This window comes from Stegostoma tigrinum, chromosome 4, assembly GCF_030684315.1.
Source record: "Stegostoma tigrinum isolate sSteTig4 chromosome 4, sSteTig4.hap1, whole genome shotgun sequence".
NCBI lineage: Eukaryota > Metazoa > Chordata > Chondrichthyes > Orectolobiformes > Stegostomatidae > Stegostoma > Stegostoma tigrinum.
In genome coordinates this window covers 60,653,162-60,677,387 of record NC_081357.1, presented here as the reverse complement: position 1 = coordinate 60,677,387, position 24,226 = coordinate 60,653,162, and the positions used below count along the sequence as shown (strand labels likewise).

The 24,226-nt window shown below is 39.0% G+C and overlaps 1 protein-coding gene across 6 annotated transcripts; it reads left to right on the top strand.

Moving 5' to 3' along the window:
* The first annotated feature begins 126 nt into the window (after nt 1–126).
* Nucleotides 127–23,188, top strand: LOC125452397 (BSD domain-containing protein 1-like). 6 transcript variants are annotated; one of them, XM_048530722.2, is made up of 12 exons: nt 127–157; nt 463–564; nt 664–712; nt 1,841–1,957; nt 3,255–3,422; nt 3,508–3,562; nt 6,287–6,393; nt 6,870–6,938; nt 7,997–8,075; nt 8,209–8,691; nt 16,385–16,485; nt 16,578–19,093. In XM_048530722.2, the coding sequence occupies exons 2-12, from the start codon at nt 554–556 to the stop codon at nt 16,620–16,622; spliced, it is 1,284 nt and encodes a 427-aa protein (XP_048386679.1). In that variant the 5' UTR covers nt 127–157; nt 463–553; the 3' UTR covers nt 16,623–19,093. The 6 variants fall into 6 exon arrangements, with proteins under 6 accessions (XP_048386679.1, XP_048386678.1, XP_048386677.1 ...); XM_048530721.2 differs by lacking the exon at nt 127–157 and adding an exon at nt 158–272; XM_048530720.2 differs by lacking the exon at nt 127–157 and adding an exon at nt 23,105–23,188 and having other exon boundaries at nt 164–564; nt 16,578–16,660.
* Nucleotides 23,189–24,226: the final 1,038 nt, after the last annotated feature.

Sequence of the window (24,226 nt, the reverse complement as noted above, 5' to 3'; positions counted from 1 at the left end):
ACCGGAGTTCTTTCCGCCGCCGATTCGTCGGTTTTGCGCGCCGTTACCTGGAGCGGACGTCACTGACGTGTGACGTCGCGTTCAGAGGAAGCGAGACGCCGCTGGGGGCGGGACTGTGAGTTTGACGTCAACGACTTCAGTCCGTCTCGTGCTGAGTGTGAGCTGGTGCAAGCGCCGTCAGTGTCTTCTCAGTCTGCGGTCTTTTACAACTTGTCTTGGCTTTCTCTATGAATCGTGCTCAGTTACTTTTATTCCAATTGGATAGTGCTTGAGTAATTTTGTTTGAGCTGTTTATTGGACGGTACTGATGCAATTTTGTCTGAGCTCAGTGATAAATTAAGCTTAACAGTGCGGAGTTGGTGTCTCTTGTTAATTAGTGACTGTGGAAAGGTTAAAGCCTTCCTTTCCCATAATTTATCTTTGCCACGGTGGCAGTGATGCCATGTCTGTTTTGTGTTGTAGCCACCCAGATGACGCGAAGTTCTTGACCGCAAGCGCTTGGTCCACACTGTAATTCTAACGGTTGTAAGGTTGAGGATATAATAACAGCAGAATGACGAGTAGGTAAGTGTTTGTTTGAAAGCAGCTGACAATCTGAAAGCGGCGTGAGGCAGCAGCATTTTTTTTTAAATTTACAGTTATTACTCTTTGATTTGTTGGTAGGTGGTGGGGAGGCTGGATTCAGCAAAACATCGCAACGGCTAAAGCCAAGGTATGGCCTTTTGTAAACAAATCAGATTTCCTGCAAAGCTTGGAATGATGGAGTAATTCGTTACATTGTTTTAGGATTTCCTTTTACCAAACTAATTTCATTAGTAGCTTGCATACATATTCATTGCTTCTCTAATTTATGCGCGCCGATACAGCCATGGCGTTGCACTTCTGTATTGGAGAATATGGTGTTATATCATTTGCCCACTTAAATCTATTTGGTTTTGCATGCTCTCTGCATGCACGTTTTAAAAGTTAACTTTAACTGTTTGCCTTTTATTTCGTTGACCTGCTAAATCTCCTACCTCCCTACCTGAAAATAAGGGTGATGACTGAAGGAAAAGTATGACCCTCAGCAGCTCCTTTGCACTTTACCTTCCTCCCGGCCCATACTTATTGACCTCAAAGGCTGAATAGGAGTTCATCCTTGATTTGCCTAATTCCACTCTTTATAAAGGTAAGGATTCCATAGCCTTTTTTTAACAGACTCCTCACATTATCACACTACCTTCAAAGATTTGTACATGTACACCCCCATGTCTTTTTATTCCTGCACTGTTTAAAAATTGTCCCATTTATTTTACATCTCCCTAGTAAATAAATTACTTCACAGTTTTGTGGTAAGCTTCATCTGCCATAAGAAATAGATAATAAAGCCCCTTTTGTCTGCTGTATTGTTCATTAACCCACCTGGCCCAGGTTACTTTACAGCTCACTAAAAATAGCTGTCCTCTAGTTACATCAACTAGTACGTAAAACTTCATTCAAATTCAGAAATTCTGAGTAAGAAGATGAGATGTGGGTGGAGTTGTGCAGAAATTTTTTTTTGCAATGGCATTTGTGTTGTGGCATTGTATATGAACATGCATTATATTAACATTGCTTATTAGCGTAAATGGAATTGAGGATGCCTATTTGCCCTCATCTCTAGTTGGATGGCAGACACTGGCAGTGTCTCTTGCTTTTTAGCTTCTTACCTTCCCAGGTTTCAGACTCTTTAGCAAATGGAGATGAAAATTTGAAATTGTCAAGAACATTTTCATCATTGAAAGAGTAGTATGTGAGGTGAAGAAGGGACTCCTGTAAAACGAATCATATTCCATAACAAACTTATTTTTTTCATTCACAGTCTGCAAAAGCTGTGGAGCTTTTGACACGTGATCTGGCTGAATTCACTCAAGTCATCCAACAGGATACTGTGACTACAATTTCAACAACAGCCTTAGCATTCAAAGAGAAACTTAATGTGAGCCTATATTCTGATTCCAGCAGATGTTGTACTAAACAAGTCTGCCTTGCAAGATCAGATTTTTTTTTTTGTTTTAATAAGCTGGTCTCTCCTGCTGTTATTGGATTGCTGCACGGACCTCTCTAATTTCAAATCTCCTGTTAGCTTTGTTTTTGTGCACCTCCTGTTCAGCCATAACCTTGTGCGCCTCGCTCTGTCTAAGCACCTCATAATCTAAATGTCCTTGTTTGTTATGATCTGCCTGTACTGCTCGAAAAACAAAACTTTTTGTTCTATACTTGGGCACATGTGACAACAATAAATCAAATAAAAGAAAATGCATGCAATATTAGAGATTTTAACGACAAATGGATGTTTACTAACTAAGAGAAATGAAAAGAAAATAGTAAATCCAGATTTTTTACTTATAACACCTTCAAAGATTTTAAATCTTTTAAATTATTCTAAAGATCATTTGAATGATAATATAACTATATAATGTAAAAATATAATCCCAATAACACCTTTCTCAATCCCAAAAACATCCATACTTCAAAGGATACATTGTACAGTACTTCCACCAGAAAACCCTGTCGCTAACTGTTCACAGTAAGGTAATCTAGCATTAACAAATCTTCTTATTGTCTCCCTTTCTTAAGACCAACTTTACATGGAATAAAATTTCTTTGTTGGATACACTAAAACTGGAGGTGAAATTGAAAATTGTTCTCTCCCTCCTCCCCATCCCCCTCCCCTCTATGTCGACTGTTTTCCGTAAGCTTACCAAAGATGTTCAGAAGATGCTAACCAAAAACTTGAGGTGCAATTGTTTACCTTGCTAGGTTGTAAAGCCTCACAAGGTAAATTTTTAAAAATTCGTTCTGAAAACAAGCCCTAAAAAAAAGGCAACAGAAACATTCTTCAGTTAATTAATTCTTTCAAACTCCCAGATAATATGCCACTAAAAATTCTGAAACTGCAAATGTAACACAAATTTATATTAAAAATATATAAATATCAAAAGACCCTGTGGTTATAACGATTTTTTGGTATCAAAGGTAGAATGTTCCAGCAGCAATAGAACTATAAGTTTACTAAATTGAGCTAAAATGTGCAATGAAACAAAATCTGATTCTAAAAAAATTTAAGCAACTTGTTCAAGTTCACAGATACGCCTATGCTATTATGATCTTCACCACTCAGAAGGTTGCTATGTTTGGGAATACAATATTCATGTGGAACCAGAGACACATTTGATCACAGTACTTAACAAATTGCAGACTACACAAAATTTACTTTTATACTTCTTTACTAGGTTGAGGAGCACGCAAAAGGTGGTCAGGTATTTAGCAAGGGACTTTCAAACTTACTTGGAGCGATCTCTGATGCGTTTGCACCTGCAGTGGAAGAATCTGTCACTTCTGAGACGAAAGCAATAAATGACTATCAGATGGGAAGTAGTGAGCCATATGATAGTCTGAAGGTATGTACAGTGTTCTAAAATAATGGACAAAAGTGAAGTGGAAGGACAGTGATTATTTAAGAATTTTTTTTCTTTTATTTTGCAGGCCCGACTCTCTAACCTTCAAGCTGATCCTGCAACATACTCCAAGAAACCAGATGGTAATATTCAGCTATTAAGCTTTATTCATTCATGGGATGTGGGTGTCAGTGGCTGGGCCAGGAAGGAGTGATGTTAAGTTACCAAAATGGTGCATTCTATATTTGGGAAGTTGCAAACAAAGTTTCTTCCAGAGTATTTAGTATTCATATTCTAACTCCAGCATCAGGCCTTGTTTACTGGATTATTTTACTTAATGTCTCATCACAAATTATACGTTAATTTATTGTGTCCATACTGATTAGTTGCATGCATCTTGCTATTTGTTTCATCTTTGTGAACTAATGCTTCTCGTAGCTGAAGTAAGATTTAGTGCTGCAGTTCTAATCTGTTCAGTGTTTCAGCTTTTTTGTGTACTAGAAATACAGATACAGCCAGCGACAAAAAACAAATTTAGACTGTAGAAAACTATTGGATCTGAATTTGTAAAACAGATATGCAGGAAAATTGAGAAATTAGAACAAATAGCAATGTGCAAGAATTTTTAACCTGTATAGCTATGGAAATTGAAGGAATATGCAGTACTGAGTTTACAGTGCTGCCGCTATGCATGCAATAACCTCATAGTAATGTGTACTGGTGGCTGCTATTATTCCAGAAGTAAGGAAATGGAAAAGTGGGTACGGTTATTAACTGGAGGTCGAGTGGAGATTTTTAAAAAAGTACAATTTATATCCTGCACCAATAACTGATTTATGTGAATGTAATTATACTTTGGTTCAATTCTCTCACCCTGTGCCTCCAAATGACAATGTGATAATCAGCCACAGAGTTTTGTGTGTAAATATGTTGCAAATTAATTCTCAAAGTTTGTTGTGGAACCTTGCCCAAGTAAGAAATGCCAAAAATTCACAGCCTGCACGGCCTGAAGTAATTGTTGCCATTCCAGTGTATACAAGTTGATGTTCGAGTTACCTGCAAAGTGAAATATACTGATAAGTCATTTCACAGTTGCATAGTTTAGTCAAGCAATACTCATTAAAGACCCATGAGCCAATTTCAATCCAGTTTCTCTATTCCCATCATTTTTCACTCCTGACGTTTCAGTCCTTAAGTAACCCGAGTTCATAATGTAGTTCAGCATACCTATACAATGTTCTGCATTTAACAGGAGTGTAACTTAATATTCTGCTCAAGGACTGCAATGTTTCTGTTTATGTAGACGAGTCTGTCCACTTTTCGTTGTTACTGGCGAGTAACAAAAAGTAGTAATGTTTATCTTTATCACTAAATACCTGCCATTCATTATATTAGAAAATCCTTAATGCTTGGTGATCAGCAGAATTTGTCTTGTCATTGGATCTCCTCTTGAGATATGTGTAATGAACATTGTGCATATTGGGTTATTTAACTCAATCATCCTAGTTTTGAACTAGAAAGTAGCAGTGGCAAGCTCTCAGAAAACTTGGAAGTTTAGGAGATAGGCTGATAGGTTGTTTTGTTTATGTCAAACACCAACATAATTAAGCAACCATCCTCTGCAGTGATTGAATTAATTCAGTCCCCACATAGTGTTGCTATGTTGACTTGCTGCATAGACAAATAGATAATGCTGTTAAATTTAATTTATCATCCTCTTGCCTTTTTACTCTGTCCAGGATTTAGGAAGATTGGAACTCCATGTGAGATTAAATGCAAGAGATACAATATAATTTACAGTTGCAAGGGGCACTATTGATTGTCCTATTGCGTGATTACAAACCATGTGCAACAGCCCTGAAAATGTGTACTGCCTGTGTGCAGGTTTATCTTACCTCTGTAAGAAATAGAGGGTTGTAGGGAAGATCCCAATTCATATTGAAGCGCTTCCATCAAATCAATTGAAAATTTTCAAAGATTTAATCAGAAACATTCTGTGAACCCCACCTCAAACAAACTAAGTCAAGGAATTAAATTAGCAGAAAATAATACTCTGTTAGCTGGTGGAATGCAAATAGCAGAATAGGAAGTAACATCTCGTGAAATAGAGACAGTGCTAAAGCAAAAAGAGGGGAAGAGAAAAATAAGAAAAAATTGTAGAAGAAGATCACCTTAAAATAAATTTTAAAAATAACAGAAAAATAATGAAGTGCAACAGGACTCCTATTCATACCACTCGAAGTTGTTGGCAACATTTCACAGCTTTAAAGCCATGTTTTTATTGTTTACTCCCATCATTGAGATGGGGGAGACAAATCTCCACACCTCAGTCATCTCCTGCTGCTCTTCCTTGTCTGATTTTTTTTTTAAAATCAATATTCCAAATTAATTAATATTGTGATAAATTCCTTTCAATTGCCTACAATTTTTATTGAGATTTTAGTTGTCATTATGAAATCTCTTCCACATTATTACCAAGAATACAGTATCTGTCCAGAATTTTTAAAAAGTGCGCTTTTCTGTTTGACTTAATTCTAGTCATATTTTGTACCTCGGCCCACATCTGCCCTTCTCATGGGTGAAGACTTTGAGCTGCTAACTTTAAATTGACTCATGTTGTTATAGTTACCGTGGACTAATTTGCATCTAATGAGCAGAGGGTTCTTGTGATATGCATTGACCAAATGAAATTTTGGGTAGTCTTGGCCTAATCTATAAATTGAATTTTTTTTCTTTAATTTGAAATGTTCAAACGTATTTTGACTGATTCCAGCGAATTGACTACTTGAGTTTTATTGATAGCCTGTTCTGAAAAATGTTTAATTAGCTCACTTTCCTTTTTCTACGTAAATCTTTTGTTTCCACAGACCACTATAACTCCTGGCTGTTGAGTTTCACCTTGGATGATGAGAAGTGTGCTATATCTGACCTCTTGGCTAATAATCCACGCATAAGAGACCTTTATGCAAAATTGGTATTTTTATCAGTATTTTTGGCAAATTAAAATACTTGACAAACTACAGTTGTATGAAAACTTATTGCATTGGCATCTACTTGCCAAAGAGTACTGCATCAGTCTGTTTAAAAAATGAATTGTGTACCAAAAGTAAATTCTCCAAATTGTAGCAAGAATATATTCAAAATCAGTTTAAAATAAGTTTTAACTTCAACTTTAGAAGAGCAATATAATTATCAAGGGCCAAAAATTCTTATATTCTTTCTTAATTTGAACTGGCAACTTCACTTCACTTCTGTGAAATTATTTAACCATGTTAATTTAAGTAAACCTGTCACTTTTATGGAGCATTTACTAGTATACTTTTATGCTTTCATATATTTCTATTAAAATAACTCTCTTACATTTATGGTTTAATTTTATTTGCATAGTGAATTCGTACTGAGGTTTTTTTTGATTTTGCCTTTTTTTTATAACACCTTTTTATAAAATAGGTTCCCTCTGAAATTACTCATGCAGACTTCTGGTCTCGGTATTTCTACAGAGTCCATCAGCTTCATCAGGTCAGCACTCCAATGGGTTGATGTTTTCTGGGAACAAACAGCAATGATGTGCGGTATGGATAACAACAAAATTAATTTCAGTATCTCTGGATAGTGATGATGGGATGAGGGAGCGAATATAAACTACTGTGAATGCATCTCGTTTGGATGATGGGTGAAGTGACTTGGCTGTGGCATTCTCTGGAATCAGTGTAACATCTGGTGATTGCTCCTAGAAGGCTGTTTATTCAAAGACCATGGGTTTTGAGAATGGAGGAGGAGGACCTACAGGGGCAATACTTCCGCTAAATATTCAGCTAAGCATTTGTAATGATTCTGTACCACTTCCAGACAAGTGAGGTTGATTCTGTTTATCTGAGTAGAAATCATGCACTCTTGCACAGATGTAAGATTATAATTTGAGCAACATGGTACCAAGATGCTCGCTTCTGGGCAACTCCATAAACCACATTAGCAGATAAGGAACTATTAGAAACTTGACATTGGGTTCCTGTTGTCCTTTAGTGTGTCTTCAGTACTGCAGTAAGTAGACAAAACTATATTGCAATTGAGCTCATTGGCTCTTAAAAATGCAATATTCCGTAGCTGGTAGTTTTCAGATTCTCTAAGTGGTGTGGCTTGCTTCAAGTATAACAGCCTTTACTGAAGGAGTTAAATGTTGTTCATCTAACCATTTTTTTCATTTTAGCAAGTCAAATCTACTGTTTCTGTACATATACAGGCCTTTTGCAGGTGTAAGCATGGTCAGGTATACAGAACAGCTTCTGCAGGGAATAAAGAGGCAAAATAATTAATAATCAATAATAATAATAATGGTATTCTAGGAACATGAATTTTATAGTGAAAGGCTGGATTTCAGTAGAACTTGCATTCATAAATTCAGATGTAAAGTACATAATCAGTTAAAAATATGGAAACCTGTAATAGTCATGTAATAAAAATTAATAAGTCCACAAATTGCAGCAGGTAACAGGGAAGCATGAACAAGATTTGAAGAATTATTGAATTAAAATTAAAAACTAGTGCACCTTAGCACTTTCTTTTAACTCCTTGCACAGGAAGAAGCTAGGAGAGCAGCCTTAAAAGAAAGAGCAGAACAAAGCACATATTCTGTGGATCTAAAATGGGAAGATGAAGGTATAGAAATACATTATAAACTCCTTACGCTGTTCTGAAGAGCTATTTAAGTAAATCTTGTGTTCATATAATGGTCCAATGAGCTAAGGAATTAAAAATTGTTACATTTTCTTCTATAATCTTTTGTCCTTAGATGATTGGGATGACACCACCTTTTCTGCTGTTGCTTTTAACACGAAAGATCTAAATATGATAACTAATGACTGGCATGAACCATCAGGAAACAAATTGGAAGAAACTGGCTTGAGAGTTGCTGTGTCAACTTTGTCTGACCACACATCAAATGAAATCCAGCCACTTGCTTTGTGTTCCACTGAGGACATTCAAGGAATCCAACTAAATCACCCAGCAGAAGAAACTATCCAAATGTTAGAATCATTTTTGGAAATGGAGAAGAAGCATGAAAAGAAAACTGTTTTAAAAGAAGAATTGTGTCACAAACTATTTGGAGATGAGGGCATAAGTACTGGTGAGGACTCTTCAGGTTTTGAAGAGTCCCCAGTCTCCGTTCTCGAGAGAAATTTTGCTCACCTCGATTTACAATCTGACATTGATAAAAATGCAACCATCAAATTAAATTCAAATGTTGAAAAATCTGCTTTTGTTAGTAACAAAGGTGAGTATTTTGCTTCAAATTTATGTGTTAACTGTGTTAGTTGAATTGGTTTTTGTTTCAATTTTCTTATTTCTTTACCAATTTTGCTCTTCATCTCCTGAAAACATTGGCTCCACCCTTCAGTGCACAGTTTGATAAATTACCATCCTTCAAACTCATGCTTTGTGTTGTTGTGTTGTGCATGGTGTTTGACTGTTGAGTTTTATAGAAAATTCTAGCATGTATTCAACATGTTTCTCATAAGTCTGCTTGTAATTCTTGAACTCAGTCAGAACAGGAATATATGGTTGAATTTCTTCTCTTCAACTTGATGCAAAGACCAATGATCACAATGCTACTGGCAAACTTGCTGAAATCTTCAGATTTAGGACAAATTATAAATTCAACTTGGGACCAGTCAATATATTTAACGGGTTAGTTGCTTGAATAATTGGTAGAGTTTTTAATGCTTAATCCTTCACAAAATTCATTTTCTGAACATTTTAATCAGCCATTTAAATCAACCATCCATAGTTAAGTTGTTGTAGAGTCTATATAAATTAGACCTTTTGCACTTTGCTCAGTCTTCCTGTTATATCAAACTCACTTTAAAACTTTTCTAATTTGAATGATATGTGCATTAATAGTACTTCAGTAATGATCTGTGCACCCTGATGGATTGAGCTCTCATGCTAAACTATTGAAATTGCTGAGGTCAGTTATATTAATTCATGGGATTCAGGCATTACTGGTGAGGACAGCAATTAATGCCTGACCCTAACCACTCTTGAGAAGGCGTTGGAGAATTAGCTTCAAGAACAGATGTAGTCTATACATCCTCAATGGTGGTAAGGAGTTCCATGGTTTTAAACACACAACAGTGAAGGAACGATGATATAATTCAGAGTTGAGATGGTTTACGATTTGGAAGAGTATTTACAAATGGTGTTCCCATACACCTGCTAACTCTTATTCTAGCCAGTAGAAGTTAACGGTTTATAAGGTGCTAGCAAAAAATGCTGGTGTGTTGTACAATGAACCATGTGGATGAAACACATTGTGTTAGTGATGGAGAAAGAAAGTACACAAGATGATGGTAGTTTGCCAATTAAGCAGGCTGTTGTGGTGTAGTTCCTTTGAGATTTTATGGATCTGCACTCATTCAATCAACGACAGAGTACTTGGACCTTATAGATGATAGAAAGGGGTTGAGGGACCGGGAGGTGCACATAACTCCTAACCTCTGACCTGCCCTTGGATCTGCCCGATTTCTGAGTGGTCCAATTTAGTTTCTGATCACTGGTGACCTCTAGAGTGTTATAGAGTCATACAGCTTGGAAACAGACCCTTCAGTCCAAACCGTCAATGCCAACCATGTTTCCAACTAAATTGGCCCCACCTGCTTTTCCATCGCCCATATCCTTCCAAGCATTTCCTATTCATGAACTTATCCAAATGTCTTTTAAACATTTGTAATTGTACCTGCATCCAGCATTTTGTCTGGCAGTTCATTTACCCCATGAACCACACTGTATTTTAAAAATTGTCTCTTGTGTCCTTTTCAAATATTTCTCCTCCCCTTAAAAATATGCCCCTGTGTTTTCAAATCCTCACCCCAGGGTAAAGACCCTTGTCTTTCACTTTATCTATGCCCTTACAATTTCATAAATCTTGAAGGTTTATAAACCTTAACCTCCTATGCTACAGTGAGAAAAGTCCCAGCCGTTCCAGTCTATTTTTATATCTCAAACCCTCCATTCCTGGCAACATCCTGATAAATCTTTTTTGAACTTGAGACCAGGATGTGTATTTAATGTAGTTCATCACTGCATAAGATTCACAAGCAGAATTCTGTGATTTCCTATTTCTTTAACCTGTACTGCATAAATGCCTGGTTTAATGCAACTGTCCTTTGAAGCACTTCACGTGTCTAACAAGTACAACCTAGTCCATCAGACAAAATAAAACACTACTTCTCCATTTCTGATGTGGTGTAGGCCAATTTTCATTGCTAATGCCTGTTTGTGATTTGGGGACGGAAGGCCATGCAGGCAGTGATTCAGACAGCGTTGTGACCTCAACCTGTTGATCTAGGTAAGTAATCCCCTCCCCTGCACTCAACCAAACTTTCATGTTACTTTCTGCCACGCTCTCACTGGCAACCCCATAGTAACCTCATTTATTTAGGCCTTCAGCTTCCCAAATTACCCCTGAGCCCCAGGCTTACCCACTTAATGCCCAACAAAGCCTGTGTGCTCCAATGCTGTACTATCTCCTATCATCTTATCACAAGTTGTCTCCTGCATAGTTGTTCTCTCCTCTGAATCCCCCCCTCGCTCTGTCCGGTTCTCAAAATTGAATCTGCTAATTCCCTACCACAACAGCAACCTCTGGTTAACCCGTTTTCTGTGATTTTTTTTTTTCAGTCAGGAAACCCCTAGGACACACTGATTCCATCTCCCCCATTCTACTGCCCGACTTGGAACGACAGCCCTGAATGAAGGCTGACCAGATCCTTAACTGACATCTGTGCAGTTTCCTGATTGACGTACTAAATTCCAGGCTGATGGCATTGAACCTGTAGGAGTTATTGTAACCTACTGTCAGGGCTTTAATGATTTAGAGCCCCTGAACCTGATTAAACCAGGTGGCCACCTGACTGATGCTTCTGGATGATGCCTTTGAGTATGTTGTGACCCCTGACTGACAAGAGTCCCCTTGACTTGACTGAAGGGTCAGTCCCTTTGACTTTGAGACATGGCTGTTTGACTGAGGCACATTTATCTGTTTGCTGCATAATCTGCTGGCACATACGGCGATTGTTGTAATGCTGTACGGCAACATGTCTACCCCCTTGACTGATCATTGCTGGCCGGCTTTGTGTCTGTCCTAAAAGGTGCTGTGAAATGGAGGTTCTGTGAGTTTGGAGAATATGAATGAGGTGGCAATGTATAAAAAAGCAAGGCAAGGCAGAGATGCTGTATGCATCCACGTAGATTCAAAGGGAGAGCACTAAGAGGCTAAAAGCCCTGATATGCACCATTCATGAGATGAATGCCTGTCCCTGTGTAAAACTGCCTGGCAGCAGTGCTACAATGTAAGGAACTGTTGATCTTCAAAGTGCAGTATTAAAGTATAAACCTGTATATTATAAGCGAGTCTGAGATGTGTCATGACAGTGTGGTGAGGCTGCTGCTTGGTCAAAGCCAACCTTCGTACTTAGAGATTGCAAGCTGTTGCTGCTTATGTAGCATGCCCTGAGATGTTGGGGAATGCTAGCCAAGGTCAATGCCTGAAGAGACATCATCATGCTACAGCCACCAGGTAACTGCTCTGACTTTCCTGTCAGAAACTGGTGCCAATTAGTTTCCTTTGCTGAGGAAAATAGCAACCTATATGTAAATGTCATAGGATTAAGTAACTAATGCCACGCAATTAGGTCCGTTCCAGCTCATTAGCGAGATTCTTGTTTGGCCATTGAAACCGTCTGCACGAAATCAGTCATTTATTTTTCCCTCGGTTTTGAGAAAATAATTTTTCCGTTCTTGCCACTTTCCCCCTGACTATCTCACCATTGCTGTTTGTCATTCAGGGGCTGGGAATATTTAGCCCATTGTCTTTCACGAAGGTATTTTGAGTTGGACAATGAGTCTAAGACTTTTTGCATAGTTGAAACTAATAATCTCTGGTGTGAGGGCATTGTCTTGTGAGCAAAGGCTAAATAGGCTGGGACTCTACTCATTGGAGTTTAGAAGAATGAGAGGTGATCTTATTGAAACCTGTAGGATTTTTATGGTGCTTGACAAGGTAAATGCTGAGAGGCTGTTCCCCTCATGGGATAGTCTGGGACCAGAGGGCATAGTGTCTGAATTAATTGGTGCCAATTTAAGACTCAGATGAGGAGAAAATTCTTCTAGAGGGTTCAGTATCTTTGGAACTCCTTACCACACAGCTGTGGGCCAGAGTCCTTATGTAAATTTATGGCTGAGATAGATTCTTGATCAGTAAAGATGGTCCAGGATTGGCATGTCACCCGGGGAGTGGGAGCTCACTGACTCTCACAGGTACCTAGACTACGCCACATCTCCCCCACCTTCCTGCAAGAATGCAATCCCTTACTCCCAATTCCTCCGCCTCTGCACATCTGCTCCCAAGATGGGGCATTCCACTCCTGAACGCCCCAGATGTCCTCCTGTTTTTAAGGACTGCAACCCCCGCCCCCCTCACCCTCAACCCCACCCCCACCCTGCCACAGGTGATTGAAAATGCCCTCAATTGCATCTCTTGTGTCTTTGCACTCTCTTATCACCACCCCACCTACCTTCCCCAGCCCCATGCCTCCTCTCTGTATTCATTTCGGATCTCCTTTCCCCATCCCCATTTCTGAAGAAGGGCCCTGACCCGAAACGTCAGCTTTCCTGCTCCACTGATGCTGTGTTCCACCAAATCCACACTGTTATCTCTGAATGTTCTTGCTATTTGCCAGTACAGTGGCCTTTTCTTTTGTTGTGGAGACTGCATTTAGGTGACCAAGGCTCTTGTCTGAAACAGATTAAACTAAACTATTGGGGAAAAGAAATGGCTCAGGTACCATAATTAAGTTCGTGATTTCCAGGTAAATCCATTCTGCCACCATTACTTTGTCAAAGATTAGGAATTGACCTTTTCTAGGGATACTCCTCTGACGTTTAAAATGCTGTAAAATTTAGGAGATATTTTGGACATCACTTTAGAGTGGTTCTCTTTCCATGAAAAAAGTTTGGATTGACTTCTAAAATATATAGCAATGCTAATCATACTCTTCTTTCAAAGTGAGCATCTTTCTTCTAGTTTTGCTCTGGCCAGACAAACAGGAGTTTCAGCAGCATGTGGAGGGAATAAAAGGAGCTACAGAAAAACCAGTAAGAAAGAGACTAGTTCATGAACATTTACTGGAGTTCCTTGACGCTGCACTTCGCACATTTCTGCCTTTTTGTGAAGGGCAGTCACCCTAAGCTCACCCTTGAATTCCACTCTTCTATCCATAATTGAGCCACAGCTATAATGATGCCAGGAGTTGATTGACCCTGGTAGAACACAAACTGACCGTCAATGAGCAGATTATGCTAAGTAAGTTTCACTTTAAAAGCATTGATAACAGCATTTTATATTACTAATGATTGAGAGTAGGCTGATGGGTGATAATTGGCCAGTTGGATACATCCCTGCTTTTTATGATCAAAGCTCACCTGAGCAATTTTTCTGAAGACTTGTAACATAATCAAAACAGTGTCTTTTCAAATAGTGCTAGACCTGCTGAGTTTCTGCAGCATTTTCTGTTTCATTTCAGTTTTCTATATTGTCAGCTGTATGTCAGTGTTGTAACCACATTTGCATGGCTTGACTGGGGATGTGACTAATTCTAAAGGGCAAGTCTTCAATTCAGAGTGTTTTCAGAGCCCATAACCTATATTGTATCTGGTATCTTCAACCATTAATTAACATAATGTAGAGTGAATTAAATTGGCTGCATACTGGCCACTTTGGTGACCTCAGGAGAAAGCAAAGATCGATCATTCAATTAACACTTCTGCCTGAAGATTGTTGCAAACCCTTCAACCTTCTCTCTTGCTTTGTTGTGCTTGGAACCCCCATCATTGAGTCTGGATATCCTCTGGAACCTCCTTTTTCTGTTAATTGTTTAATTTAATCACCGCCATTTGTGGTTGGAATGGGCAAAACAGTAGAGCCTTTGATTCGGTTCATTAGCTTTGGAATCTGCAGACCATTGCTGCTTCCTTATGTAGACCTGTCATAGCTTCCAGGCACTTGGCACCTCATTTATAGGAATGCTTGTTGCTGTTCCTGACAGTTTTCACACTCTTCGTTGAATCAACACTGGTACCTTTAATAGCAGTGGTAGTTAGAGAGACCACAAGCTTATAAATTATGTTTCATTACAGTTCCACTGGTCCTGATAGCCCACAGCTCTTCATGAATGACAAGTTTTGAGTTGATATATCTGATCTAAGTGTGCCCCATCTAGTATAATGGTTGTACCACACGACATAGTCATTTTCGTAGTTTTAGAGCATGGAGACAGATCCTTCGGTCCAGCTAAACCATGCAGTTCAAGAAGGAAGCTCACCATCAACTTTTTGAGGGCAACTAGGTACGGACAATGAATACTAGCCATGCTCCACAAATGTTTTTTTTTAAGAATAACATGCTAAATGCCTTCTTAACCACCCTGTCCACCTGTGAGGAAAATTTCAAGGAATTGTGCACTTTAACCCTTGGGTATTGCTGTTCTACAACACTACCAAACAAAAGGCTTTGTGTTCACAAGTACTTGCTGTGGTCATCCGTATCTGTACTTGTTAAGAACAGATGCAACAACTATGGGTAGATTGGTGAAGTCATAGTTTTTTCCTTCTGCTATCTACTATAGGCTAGTCTTACAGATATGTCCTTCAGTACTCTGTTTGTTAGTTTAGTCAGTGTTACTGCTGCCTATTCACAGGACATTGTACAGGGGATAGAGGTTCATTTTGTGACCTTCCTACCTTCATTGCTCCTTTTAAGTGGCGCTCAACATGGAGGAGCACTGAATCCTGAACTAAGACAGGATGGTAAATGGTAACTGCAGGTTTCTTTACTCATTTGACTAGAAACCCTAAGATTTCATGGCGTATAAGACTCAGTTTAGGGCGGCACGGTGGCTCAGTGATTAGCACTGCAGCCTCACAGCGCCAAGGACCTGGGTTCGATTCCAGCGTCGGGTGACTGTCTGTGTGGAGTTTGCACATTCTCCCCATGTCTGTGTGGGTTTCCTCCGGGTGCTCCGGTTTCCTCCCACAGTCCAAAGATGTGCAGGCTAGGTGGATCGGCCATGCTAAAATTGCCCATAGTGTTCAGGGGTGTGTGGGTTATAGGGGGGATGGGCCTGGGTGGGATGCTTCAAGGTGTGGTGTGGACTTGTTGGGCCGGAGGGCCTGTTTCCACACTATAGGGAATCTAATCTAATCAATATTGAGGAGCCTCGGAACATGCACTCCTGACATACAGCCCTGGGACATTTATTGTAAGACATGGTTTGGTGAGTATGACTGCTGTTGAAACCTGTCTGAACTGTGGCATATTTTCAGATATAAAAAGCGATGGAACTTGCAGGATGGATTGGTGCTTGGGTTGATGTTGAGTGCTTTGTTTATTTTTGATCCTTTTCAACTTTTCTGCAGAGTTTGATACAATTGAGGGGCTTGTTGGGCCATTTCAGAGGGCTCTTGAGCATCAACCACATTGTTGTGGGTCTGGCGTCATGATATAGGCTGATTTCCTTATCCTGAAGGGTATTAATAAACCAAATCAGTTTTTGCAACAGTGGTAGATTCATGATCACTGTTACTGAAGTATAGCTTTTTGAAGTCAGTATTAATTGAATTGAATTGCATTGCATTTCCCTTCTACTAACAGTGCAACTGAAGGAGAAAATACTAAATTAGAAAATTCTCAGTGGGCCAGATTTTTGTAGCTAAAGAATAGAATTTTGAAATCTGAAACTGACTTGGCTACTTCCAGAGTTAGAGCGTTAAAACTAAAGCGACCTTCCATTTATAGTGGTGGTGATCTTTAACAGGAAGAAACGATAATATTGATAACACATTGGGAAACTCTTTTCAATGATTTAGTGTTGTATGAATTCTGGTTTCACAGGTTTTTTTCTTAATTATAGGAAACACTGATTATGTTGAAAATTGGGATGAAGACCTTGATCTGGACATGACTGAAGAGGAAATCCAGATGACTTTATCTCGAGCTGAAGCCTCGGGTGAGGTACTGTTTTTTATTTCTGTAATGCTTTTCTGCCTTGATAGTTAAAGGTCACAAGATTGCTGCTGTCATGCATTTTATGTTTTCTTTTGCAGCTTGATCCTGAAGACTGGGATGATTGGGTATGCGAACAGAAGTAAACTCTTGACACAACTAGACTATTACCAGCAGAGCATAAGTAAATGGATACTGCATCACAAGCTGTTGCCATTATTTGAGTGCTGTGTTGAAAAAGACATCAACTAGTTTATGGACGAGATAACAATTTTATTTGAGATGGTATCTATTAAGACAACCATTTTTACGTTCATGTGCAGCTTTATAAATGGATTTAAAATCTGTATCTGAACAGGTGCCAATTTCAACAGTAACTGCTAAGAATGAACAAACATCTGGCAGCTTTGGCCTGGTAATGTTGTCAAACTGTACAAATTGATGTGTCACAAAGGTGGTGTTGGTAACTCCCCTCTATAGAAGATTATGCCATGAATTATTTAGCTTGCCTAAAGTCTTTAGTGACTCCTCAGAATGATTGCTGCCATCTGAAAGTTAAGATGTCATTTTTTTTCTGAGCCGTTCGCTACAATGTAAACTGTAACACTCTCGATTCTTGATCTGACTGTTCGAGGCCCCCAGCATCATGACTGAAGCACAGTCTCCAGGGTAACACAGAACTCCTAGGCAAGGTCTAACTGAGCACAAGTTGATACATCTTACTGATGAGTATTAGAAAGGTGGTGTAGCTTTTCCCTGGTGCCACCAAATAAAGCTATCTTTCCTTAGAATCTCCCAGTGCTTTTATTATAGGATCCTGAAATTGATGCTGCTGTGCTTTTCAGATTGGTACCCAGTTGACCTAGGTCCTGACAGAATTGTGTTTTTGTCCAAAGCTCACATTGACCTGCATTCTCACATTCAGGAATTTTAGAGCCTTAGACCTTACTACTTAATTTCAGTGTCACAGGGACTTGCAGCTAATGTATCCACCTGCATTTCTTATCCAGAAAATTTACTTTGTAATGAATTTTTAGTTCTATTTTAGTCGTGAACGCTAATCCTTTCTCCAGCTTATTTTGTCTTAAGTGGAGACATGTTGAGATTTTACGTAGGCCTTCACTTGCTCGGTGCCTTAGCCTTTTGAAGACAGTTACAACATTTCCAGTAGCTCATGAAATAAAGAAATTGGCAGAATGTTAATTTTCAGACCTTTGAGAGGGAAGGGCCTCAACTTGCCAATATCAATTTCACTGGAACAGTCTTGGGGATGTGAGGGACAGTTAAGAATGGGAAATTGTGGCTATAAACTATGACTTGTTCCAGAGCATGATACAGTATATCAATATGCTGAACTATATGTGATGCATTTTCATCAATCATTTTCAAACAACAGAAATTGTCTTCTGCATTAACTGTATTAGTGTTTGAGTGGGTGGTATTTGTGAATTGTTTCAAAAGCTTTTCTTTGCCTTCTCCTCCTCGTCTTTATTTGACTAAGATTTGTTCCAATTTCCAGTTGCGGTCAGTAAAACTTTAGATCAAATTTTTGGTCACGTCTCCAGTGATATTAAAACAACTATGTTTATCGAACACTGACAAAAGCAGGTGTTATATGTGTTTGGTGCTGAAGAGTTGATCACTTTTCTATTGGTGATATTCTGTTTCAGTGTTGAATGTTTGCTCAAGATCAGCAGAGTGAGCTGCAGTATTTAAACTTTGTCTATCTTTACTTGACCATAATGAATCTTTTAACCTAAAAGATTTTCTTTTGGTCTGGTCACGTTTATTGTCAATTTGTAAGTAATTTTGCACATTAGAACTGCCAAATTTCATTTTGTTCAACGCCCAACTGGCAGTGCAAGATTCCCTGGCCAGCTTATCCTTAAACTGCCTATAAATTGCAGCAAATTGAATTCTATCCAACTTATTAACAATCTGGTCTGAAGACAGAGAGCAAAAATTTTAAGTGGTTCCTTTTGCTGTTAATAAAGAGCTCCCACACAGTCTATACATACCTTAGATTAAATTTTTTTAATATATTGTAATAAACTATATGATTGGATGTGAAAGTGAAAAAAAGTAATTTTTTTTTGTTATTCTTTTTGGTTTCTGGGATTTCATTTTCTTTTTAAAAGATGAAAGCTCATATGTGAATCTGAAAAATATTGTGGCAAAAGTTTCCTCTGATCCCTCTAGGAAATTACAAATTCAGTCATGTAACCTTTTAAAGTAGAATCCCAATATAAAGCTACTTATATATTCCCAAAAAGACAAAAAAAACACTTGTCTTCTGCATTTACTGTAATTGATTTGGTTGGATGAGTTGTGTTTGAATATTTTTTAAAAAGTTGTTTTTATGTTTTGAGTGCTGTGAAAATAGTGTTTTGAATGTTTGTAGAAAAATCTGAGACAATTAATAAGAAAATGTTTCCATTGCTGGTATTCTGACCATCCCCATTTTGTGTGTGTCACCTAAATAAACATGTCTATTAACTTATAATGTAAGAGTTCCACAGGATTGAAAATTAAAAGACTACATCCCTTGTTTGAGCAAATGTTACTGGTCTTAGTGAATTACAAATGTTAATTTTGCTGGTGAGCTACATATCATTTAGGGAAGTGCTACAAAAAACTACTGATTTTCAGCAAGCTAATAAGTAATAATATTAAGACTTGCCTGTTGTAATTTAGTTCATTAGATTTTTATTTTGTTATAAAATCAAGAAATTGCATCAGTGTTGTAAAACCTCCCAAGGAACCTTTAGACACATGATAATTTAACCAAACACTGTCCTGAAGAATACTCATACCAGATTCAAAACATTAACTGTTTCTCACTTTGCAGATGCTGCCAGATCTGCTAAGTTTATTTAGCACCCTCTGTGTTTACTTCAACTTTCCAGCATCTGCAGTAATTTGCCGTTTATATGACACTGAGACAGATCACCCAGAATCATTACCACAATTTTTAAACACTAATTATGCATTCATGGGATTTGGGGGTTACTGGCTGAACCAGCATTTGCTTCCTATTCTCAGTTGCGCTTGAGAAAATGTGAGTTGTCTGCTTAAAAAACTGCAGTGTTTCCATAGGGGTACCCATAATGCTAATAGGGAGTTCCCCAAGTTACCAACAATTATTCACTTGCATCTACTGTTCATAAATTTTATAATATTCAGGGCATGCATTTGATGTTTAGATTTGGACATTGCCTAGTATTTAAAAGCCTGTTTATTTTTTAAACGTGCAAGCACAGCTAATTTCAGAGGAGTGTAAACTTGTAGCCATTTAAACTCCAAATTAGTGATACATCACAAATATTGGGCATTTGGCTCATTTGGGCCTGTTTACTGTTTTTAGTACACCTATCCAATTTGTCTCATTGTTCTGCTTTTCCACGTCTCACTTTTCTTTCCTTCAGTGATTCGTCCAATTTTCTCAATCTTTCAGGCAGTGCATTGCAAATTACAATTTGCATTTTTTTTCAAATGTTTCTTCCTATTGTGTTTTTTCTTGCCAATTACCTTAAATCTGTATTCGCTCGTTCCTGACTATCTGCTGCTAAATAGTTTCTCCTTATTTACTGATATCAAAATTATTTATCATTTTGAACAAATGTATCAAATTTCCTTTTTATGTACACTGTCCTAAAGAGAACCATTTTTTCTCAAGTCTCTCCATGAAATTGAAGTCTCTTATCCTAGGCAGTAGTCTAATAAATTTATCTTGCACCCTCTACAAAACGTTGGCAGTCTTCCTAAATTGAATGCAATACTTTAGCAGATGCCTAGCCAGAGTTATATAATTTGCTTACCTGAGCATCTTTTGTTTTCAAAACAAGATTCCGGTCTTTTTTAAACACCATTCCTAACTTGTTCCATCTTTAGGGCATGTACACCTACAAGCTGATTGTGTGTATCTGTATCCCCCTAAAATTTGTACAGTTCATTTTATGTTGCTATCCCTCAGTCATGTGATTAAAATTCAACATCTGTCTTATGTAGGCTTTTTGAAAGTCCTTGTCACACCATCACTTAACCTAGCCTCATCAATATTCTTCACTATTTGTACATTTCTAATTTAATAACTTTTTAAGATGGTTTTGTGATACGCATGTACACAAATGAAAATATAGTAAGTGGGATAAAAATTCTTTAATCTGGACGAGATGTTAAAATTGGAATTTCATTTGCTTGTTGATATGTATATTAAATGCTCATTATTATTTGAAGGCATGGGGCAAGGTGAAATGGCTAGATATTGCTGGTTTCTAAGAAATATTTAACCAGTGTTAAAACTAAAACCAATTACCTGGTCATGCTAGTTTTCTGAATGTGAGACTTTGCTATTAGTGACGACTTGCAGTTTATGAATGCTGGACTTTATAAGATGGATATGTTTTTAAACAGGTTTCTTTTAAATCAAAGTAAAATAGAGTCACTTTGGAGGGGGAAATGTGACCTGCGTAATCTGCTTGGAGACAAACATGAACGGCTGGTTATAGAGCTAGAAACTCTAAAGTATAGTTGAAAGTATTTGAAAACGTGGACATAGGACGAGTCACATGATCTTGGTGCATGTGGACTTTGGGTAATTTGGGAGAGCAGGCACACAGCAGGTGCCAAGTAGGATTTTAAAAATCATTTTGGTGTTAATTACCAGGTCAAGTGCTGGTGCGGACAGATTCCCAGACTGAAGAAAAGTGGCTTTGTGGAGAGTTGGAAGTCTAAGAACTGCTAAAGGTTGCCTCAGTACTAGAAGTCGACACAATAATTTTGAGAATATTAAGTCTAGGTGGCTTTGAAAGGACACTGGAATATTTATGCTGATAGGGCAGAAAGATGAGACTGTGTTAAAGCCAGGAGGAGTTTGGCACTTTATAGACCAGACAAGGTGCAAAGAGTACCCTGTCACATATAAATGTAAAGAGGAGGTTTCAGAGATTGTTGACTTGCTCATCTAGAACAAACCTTTGCTGAAACTTTTCTGTTTGCGCTGTGCTTAATGAGAAATTTGGGGTGGCACAGTGATTAGCAGGGTTCTGGGTTTGATTCAAGCCTTGGCTGACTCTGTGGAGTTTTCATCATCTCACAATGTCTGTGTGCGTTTCCTGTACATGTTAGATAGGTTTACTATGGTAAATGTGGGGTTACAGGGATTAGATGGGAAGGTTTGTGGGACCTGATGGACTGAATGGTCTCTATCTGTGCAATAAGGATTCTATAAAATATTGTATGAGTTGCCAAATCACTATTAATTTTGGTTTGTTGCACCAACTGTCTTGGTAAGTGAAATGAGTTGCATGTTGCATTGACTTGTAAAAAATCCTTCATCATAAAAATGATCAGTCTCCTTATGGTTCAAAGAATGACAACTAAGAAGTAGCTGGTACGCTTGAACAGTCATTTATTACCTGAGAATTTGGGATGTCCTGAGGACACTAAGGAAACAATATCATTTTACAGATACACCCCTTTTATCTCTCTCCTCCCCACCCCACCCCGTCTCTCTCTCTCTCTCACGCACGTGTACAGATCCACACAAACAAACAATTTTTAGGCATTGAACTGATTTCAACTTGTATTCAATCAGATGGTGTATACTGGTGTTTATGATGAACAGCAAATGGGTTCTCTAGCCAAGGATATTGTCTGTTGTGTAGGATAACGTACAACAAGTGCTTCTCAGCCACCATTCTGTAGACTGTAGGTAGGAACTGCCTGGTATTTGTTATTAACGGCATGGTGTTTTCCTGGCTGTATGTGCCTATAGTACGGGTGCTTCTGCAGATCTGTGCCGTTCCGGTCTGATGGGCGGGTTGGACTGGCGGCCTGTTACTGGCGCCGGCTCTGGCGCATCAACAGAGCGTCTTTGTGACATTGGGCGCCGCTGCTGTGCTCCCGGCGCCAACGCAAAACGGACACATTTCAAGCAAAGACTGATTACTGTAACTAGGAGCATCGGCGTGGCTGTTCATTATTAGGCCCCGTATATTGACGGAGAGGACTGTCTTATGGTAATAGGACCAAAATCAACCCAAAATACTGGAGCAGCTATTCCACATCTACGCCAATATAGCTATAGCATGAAGCAAGGACAGCAGCAACAGTAGGCAGCTGATCTTGAGCGATTCGTATTGTATCAACAAGCACTTCTAACTATTCAGAGTTCAAAAGTACTGACAGTTCGCTTGATTCCTATTATTTTTTCTGTTGGGTTTTATAAATATTTTTGGAGAGCATTCCTAAATATATGAACTGCAGGTGCAGGAAATTTGAAACAAAAGCAGAAAATGCTGATAAGCTCTCAGTAACCCCGTAGAGATTTCAGCTCTTTCCTCTGTAGGGAGTCGACTTTTTCTTTGTGTATGTTTTCCCATGTTCCTGTAGTTTTCTTCGTTATGTAACGTTATCCTGTACAGATTGACAGCTTTGGTGAGCCTTGCTGCCCGTCTCCAGCATTTTCTATTTTGTTTATTTTCACTGCCATTTGATAGTTTTGGAGCAAGTTTTTTTTTGCACGTGTTTGTTGAGCCGCTTTGGTTATGTACGCAAGATGTTGAAGTTCATTTCTTCTGCACTTATTGCATCTTCCTCTCTTCCCCCCCCGCCCCCCCGCCACTAGCTCGTAAATTAACATTATGACGGGTGAGTTGGCTGCTGTGCAATCCCGGAGGTTTCTGGAGGCAGGCGACTGTTTGATGTCGGGGGAGCGGCAGGGCGAAGCGGGAGCCGTGCAACAGCGCCCGGGATCCACCTCAGACTGGGAAGCGTGCGCTGAGATATTTCCATCGCCCAGTCATGGACGGTAAGGTACCTCATTACAGAGCTACAGAGTTCACCCCAGTCCTGAAGAAGGTTAATTACGCGAAAAGTTGACTGCTTCTTTCCTCCAGATGCTGCCTGGCTTGCTGTGTTCTTCCAGCCTCCTGTTTGTCTACTTTGGATTCCAGCACATCCTCTTCATCTCTACCACTTAACCTGCTCTGGTACAGCCTCTAGGGTCAGGGGTTGGTAGCTGCAGCTCAACTTCAGCCAACTCTACGTCCAACTAGAGATAGTAAGAACTGCAGATGCTGGAGCCAGAGGTAACAGTGGGGAGCTGGAGGAACACAGCTGGCCAGGCAGCATCAGGGGAGCAGGAAAGCTGACGTTTTGGGTTGGGGACCCATCATCAGACCTGAAATGTCAACTTTCCTGCTCCTCTTTTGTCTGGCCTGGTGCTTTCCTTCAGTTCCACACTGTGTTTTCTACGTCCAACTAAGTGGTCTTTGGAGCTCTTCTCCTAGAGTTGTATTATGAGGCCCCACACAATGAAAGATCTGTCAAAATTCTTTGCAGCCAATGATGTGCTTCTTGAAGTGGCTTCACTGTTGAAATGTAAGAAATGCAGTAGCCAATTTGCTCACAGCAAATTGCCGCAAATAGTAATGTGACAATGACCAGATTTGGGATTGATGATTGAAGCATTAATATTGGTCAGGACACAGATGGGGATAACTCCATTGAATTTTTTTGAAACAAACCTAGGCCATTTTTTTTATCCACCAGAGAAAGCATATGGACCTTGGTATAACCTCACATCTGAAAGCTGGCACCTATAACCACAGATAATAAAATGTGAGGCTGGATGAACACAGCAGGCCAAGCAGCATCTCAGGAGCTTTTGTGCTCCTGAGATGCTGCTTGGCCTGCTGTGTTCATCCAGCCTCACATTTTATTATCTTGGAATCTCCAGCATCTGCAG